At 43.4% G+C, this 5,412-nt stretch overlaps 1 protein-coding gene across 1 annotated transcript in view; it reads right to left on the reverse strand.

Annotated features, from left to right (window-relative positions):
• Positions 1–2,345, reverse strand: part of LOC308163564 (lamin-B1-like) — a gene marked incomplete at both ends in the record, with an annotated part of 30,587 nt that extends 28,242 nt beyond the window's left edge. Inside the window, one exon of the mRNA XM_080537736.1 lies at positions 1,972–2,345. Coding sequence (XP_080393862.1) covers positions 1,972–2,345 — 374 coding nt within the window. The remainder of the gene's footprint in view (positions 1–1,971) is intronic.
• Positions 2,346–5,412: the final 3,067 nt, after the last annotated feature.

The following is a 5,412-nucleotide window of genomic DNA, read 5'->3' on the forward strand; positions in this document are numbered from 1 at the left end:
GACTGACAGAGAGAGAGACAGAGAGAGAGAGAAAGACAGAGACAGAGAGACAGAGAGAGAGAAGGACTAACTCAACAGCAGAATACTACTGGGACCAGGGTTTCCGTTAGAAAAAATTGCCGCCGGACACCGTGTCCGGGAAGATTTCGATTTACCGGACAAACGTGATATATTCCGGTCATCATATTAAAATATAATATAGCTGTTTGTCGCGGTGATTACTGTTGTGTAGCGGCCTATATATGCCATTTAATGTCTATTTCTCATCCGATACGATTAGATGCGAGCTATATAATATATAATAATATAACATGATTCGCATGCGCGCTATGCCATTATGTCCAGCGCTGAACGGGCGCCTCACTGGGAACTGAACAGACAGCATCGATCAATGAACGGACTCCACATTACGTTAACTGAAGTTTGTTAAATTGTTTGGGATTAATGTGAGTTTTCTATTTTCTCTTTCCAGTTTTACCCTTTTTTTATCAATAAAACAACGTCATTTCTATAACCAGGGGGGTGTTCCATCAACGTCGCTAAAGGAAAATCTAGGCTTATTTCGTTAAGTCTCGCGAGACTCTTAAAAAGATCCAGGCATATCTTGATAGATCTCGCAAGACTTTTCAAAATAAGCCTAGATTTTCCTTTAGCGACGTTGATGGAATACCCCCCAGGTCTCGCTGGTTGGGAAGGCATTTCGTTTAGCTGCCTGTCAAATCATACTTAATCGGACTCGGGAGTATGACAATGAGGAGAACATAACTGTTTATTGAGAAACAATTGATAGGCAGGCTGGGATAAGTATATAAAGAAATACCACAATGTCTAGATGTATAACATTTTATTGAACAGTGCAAGCATGTAGGCTTCTGGCGTGACACGGCTAGCCTAATTTCCGTTCATATGCCTTTTATCAGATAAAATAAAATAGAATAAAACTCTTTGAAAATAAATAGGCTTTAAATTAACTTGCAATGCGTATAGGCTAATTTCCGTTCGATGTTACAGCCGGCCTATGCCTTTTCTCAGATAGATAGGGGATAGCCCTGTAAGCTCATACGGGTCTGTATGTCGTCCTGAAGACCGGCTGTTAGATCATATCGCTGAAGTTTGTCTCCATCTTAGTGTAAATGTTGTCCGTTTCGTTTGTTATCCTTGTTATTGTGCGATAAAGTTAAGGCGCTCCGCTTCGGGACACCATTTTCAGCTGAGCACCAAACACACACACACACACACACACTCGTGTAACACTGCCCGAGAGAGAAGGACCCGCCCCCTTTAGTTAGCCTATAGGCTAACTAAAGGGGGCGGGTCCTTCTCTCTCGGGCAGAGTTACACGAGTGTGTGTGTGTGTGTGAGTGTGTGTGTGTTTGGTGCTCAGCTGAAAATGGTGGCCCGAAACCAATTTGAATACAAAATGTGAACTTTAGCGAATTGTATTCAAATTGTGCTTAGAGGGAATTATTTTCACCGGACATTATGTCCGACGAGTTTTCAATTTGTCAGACTTCAACAAATTTTACCGGACAAAGAACGGTAATTACCGGTTAACGGAAACCCTGACTGGGACATCATCAACTTATGATATTATTTGAATTAAACACATTCCAATTAAACACATTCCAATTAAACAGGTTCCAATTAAACACATTCCAATTAAACATGTTCCTATCGCGTGTGACAGAAGTTTGCAAACAGCTGGTGACTTCATACGGAACCGGTTAGGACCGCTCTGGAGCGGCTCACATTTCAACATTGACGCAATGAAGCCGTTGAGCGGTAGGTAGCCCCCCCCTCCCCCCTCCCCCCTCCCCCGCCCCCCCCCCTCCCCCCCTCCTCGCCCCCCCCTCCCCCATACTACCAGATAGGTGTGGCACCGGGACAAATCACACACACTTCACTAACTTCACGGCGAACAAAGTGTAAACAAATACACTAACCCAGGTCTAACCCAGGCCCCCTCCTCACCTGGCCAGCAGCAGCTCGTGTTCGGTTCCGATCTTGCCCAGTTGGATCTGCAGCCTGGCGCGCTCCTTGGCGGTGTCGTCCAGAGAGCAGCGGGTGTCCGCCAGCTCCGTCTCGTACAGGGACCTGAGGTCGGAGAGCTCGCGGCCGCGGACCTCCTCCAGCTCGGAGACCTGGCGGTGCAGCCCGCTGTTCTCCGCCTGCAGGCTGCCCACCGTGTGGATGTAGACAGCCAGCCGGTCGTTCAGCTCGCCCAGGTCCTCCTTCTCCTGCAGACGGGAGATCCTGGCCGGGCTGAGCGGCGTGGCTGAGCGGGCCACCGCGGAGGTTGAGCGCGTGGTGCTCTGGCCGGCCGGGGTGGAAGGTACCGTCGCCATTGAGAAAGTACTACAGAAAGGCTGGATGATCAAATGTAACAAAGAGATATATATACAGTACAGGCCAAAAGTTTGGACACACCTTCTCATTCAATGTGTTTCCTTTATTTTCATGACTATTTACATTGTAGATTCTCACTGAAGGCATCAAAACTATGAATGAACACATGTGGAATGATGTACTTAACAAAAAAGTGTGAAATAACTCTAAATATGTCTTGTATTTTAGATTCCTCAAAGTAGCCACCCTTTGCTTTTTTGTTGTTAATAAAATAAAATAAAATTGTTGTTAATAAAATATATAATAATAATATTAAATATATATATATAATAACATATTATTATTAACACATATTATATTTAATATTATTATAATATATTTTATTAACAACAAAAAAGCAAAGGGTGGCTACTTTGAGGAATCTAAAATATAAGACATATTTAGAGTTATTTCACACTTTATTGTTAAATACATAATTCCTATGTGTTCATTCATAGTTTTGATGCCTTCAGTGAGAATCTACAATGTACCAAATAGTCATGAAAATAAAGGAAACGCATTGAATGAGAAGGTGTGTCCAAACTTTTGGCCTGTACTGTATATATATATATGATTAATTACGGTTGAAACTGTAAAACATGAAATCCAAAATGTTGTTGCAACGACGTGAGAGAATTGTGACCCGGGCAATAACAGGGGCTTACCCAGGGTTCGAGTTATAAGCTGAGCTTTGTGGGGGTCTCAAAAATAACAGTGCGAAATGTTCTCATGCACCTGCGCGAATCATGCCCACACAGCGTTGGGACTTAGAACAACAACTAATAAAACAATCATTTTCCAAATATGTCCCTAATGCCAGTGTGAAATATATCCATGTCTTTCAAGACTCAATTAAATGTCCATTTGTTGCAGCATTTATGCTGGTGTGTATGCTATTACCTTGCATAATACACTCATAGTATAATTGAATGAAATTGTAATAAAATAATAAATCCACATTCTCCTCCAATCTATAAACACACACTTTTCAATAAACATATAATAGACCTACTTATTCTGGTACCAAGTCATACAGTAGCCTACTATTCTGTGGCAAGAGTGTCTCACTCAAAAACATTCTCAATTGGCTATTCCAAATTATCATCACGACACACTGGGATATAGCAATATAATACCATTTAAACTGCAGTCTTACTTTAAGACTAAAACATTCACAAAACGTAATATTAGCCTATTGGCATCAAATATAAACAACAAACTTTCGAAATACTAATCAAAATGACTGTCAAGTGTCTTCAGGAAAATCACTTCATCTCACGGTGTTGACCGCGTTCTAACGTGCCAGCTAGCTAGCAATGGAAACACAGAAAGGCAACGGGCACAATTCTCACGTTACTCAAAAGTCGGATTCTAAACACTCAAGTCTACTCAAAACATATCTCTGATGTATTCTACATTAATATAATAACAGTTAAAAGTTAATTTGTGTGCTTTTCACAAACCTGGCAAACACCGCTTGCTTCTCTCTTCCCAAGTTTGCTCTGAAGGCAGCGCGGTCCTGTCTAGAATATGAACCTGGGCAGAGTACCACCTGACCTACTAAACACAACGCCATTGGCTCCCTGGGCAGACACCACCTGACCTACTAAACACAACGCCATTGGCTCCCTTCTTCAGTCCTGATCTACATTTAACCCCTTACAGTTGGCTGTAGAAATAATTATTATTTGGCAACTTTGCATTAAAATAAATGTTATAATTAATAGTTATAGTTATAATAACCATATTATTGGTTATTATTTTCGAGGGTACTACACAAGCACGACACATTGTCCCCGTCTCCATTTCCAGTGACATCGCACCTGACATAAATAATCATGTATGATTGCTCGTCCATGAATTGTGCTTTCATCTAATGTTACGCTAATACGGGAATCAAGTGATTTGACATTAGAAATTAATTTGTTTTTCATCTCTTGTGCAATATGCTCAACACACACGCACACACACACACACTCTCACGTACGTACCTGCACAAAGGAATTTACATCTTATCCTGTGTTTCATAAATCTGAGTAACTGGGCACTGAGTCCAGTGACCGCTGAGAAAGATCAGCTGACGACAGGGGAAAGTCCTTGTGGCGGCATGGAGAGACAGCTGACGGGAGGGAATAGACCCCACTGGGACGGGCATGGGCTAGCTTCCCATGCTTGTAGTTTCCCATGTCTTTGACATGTTGGATTCACCCGCTATAGCTACGAAAAGACAACAAAAGAGAACACCCCTAGAGTCTGCGAGAGCGGGGGCGGAAGATGACTCATCGGCTGACTTTATGGTAACAGACCCTGGACCGGAAACGACTATGAGTATCGGGAGCACAGTGCAAGAGAGTGCCACAACAGTTGCCCCAGCTACAGCCACGTCAACGGGCCACGAACAGCAGATATGTCCCTGTGGTTGGAGGAAGAATACATCCTACCGGGGGTTGAGAATTCACCAAGGAAAGATGAAGTGTTTGACAGAGGAGAGACAGAGGCCTCGCGTTGGTTACTTTCTGCGAAAGGAATCGAATAAGTCGAATGAAGTACAGCAACTGGACGCAAACCATAGCTTGCAGTACATCAGTACCACTGTCGTGGAGGAAGCAAACACAGAGGGGATAACAACAGTGGTAGAACCGACCCAACCCCCTAGACCTGTAGCCGAAAAGAGACTAGCAGGGCATAGACTGCATGTGAAGTGGCCTGGTGCCGGTGATAAGAAGCTGTGGGAAACTATCAATACTGACCTGACCCTGTCTCTTGAGCAACTTAAAGGGACAGTGGAAAAGAAGTTGGAGAGAATGGGGGATATCATCTACCAGTATGGGGCAGAACGCTTTGGAGTGCAAGAAAGGAAAGGCGGGAAAGATGTTCCAACTGCACCCGTTTCCAGGAGGCAACAGGAGATCCAGCGCCTCGTCCTAGAAAGAAGACAACTTAGGAAACGGTGGAAAAAAGCCTCTGGAGTGGAAAGGGAAGGCATAAACGCACTTCAAGTCGACATCATATCACGGCTGGCATCCC

The sequence above is a fragment of the Nansenia antarctica genome (assembly GCF_963989245.1).
Source record: "Nansenia antarctica genome assembly, chromosome: 8".
Classification (NCBI taxonomy): Eukaryota; Metazoa; Chordata; class Actinopteri; order Argentiniformes; family Microstomatidae; genus Nansenia; species Nansenia antarctica.